The sequence below is a fragment of the Eurypyga helias genome, unplaced genomic scaffold (genome assembly GCF_000690775.1).
Source record: "Eurypyga helias isolate BGI_N326 unplaced genomic scaffold, ASM69077v1 scaffold17228, whole genome shotgun sequence".
Lineage (NCBI taxonomy): Eukaryota > Metazoa > Chordata > Aves > Eurypygiformes > Eurypygidae > Eurypyga > Eurypyga helias.
Window position 1 is genome coordinate 1 of NW_010267702.1, and position 295 is coordinate 295.

The 295-nt window shown below is 65.1% G+C and overlaps 1 protein-coding gene across 1 annotated transcript in view; it reads left to right on the forward strand.

The window, feature by feature from the left end:
* Positions 1-81: 81 nt before the first annotated feature.
* The window catches only part of LOC104514013 (bone morphogenetic protein 1-like), a gene marked incomplete at both ends in the record, with an annotated part of 1,763 nt that continues 1,549 nt past the window's right edge, over positions 82-295 (forward strand). The window contains one exon of the mRNA XM_010157531.1: positions 82-260. Coding sequence (XP_010155833.1) covers positions 82-260 — 179 coding nt within the window. The remainder of the gene's footprint in view (positions 261-295) is intronic.

Consider the following 295-nt stretch of genomic DNA (forward strand, 5'->3'; position numbering starts at 1 on the left):
ACTTGGGGGTGCCCACACCACAGCAGCATCCCCCCGGAGAGCCAGAGCTCGCTCGGTGCCACCCACCTCCCCCCCTCCAAGGTGCTGTTCCTACGTGGGCCGCCGCGGCGGGGGACCCCAAGCCATCTCCATCGGCAAAAACTGTGACAAATTCGGCATCGTGGTGCACGAGCTGGGCCACGTCATCGGGTTTTGGCACGAGCACACGCGCCCTGACAGGGATGACCACGTCTCCATCATCCGGGAGAACATCCAGCCAGGTAGGGACCAGCCTCCCTCCTCCTCCTCCTCTTCC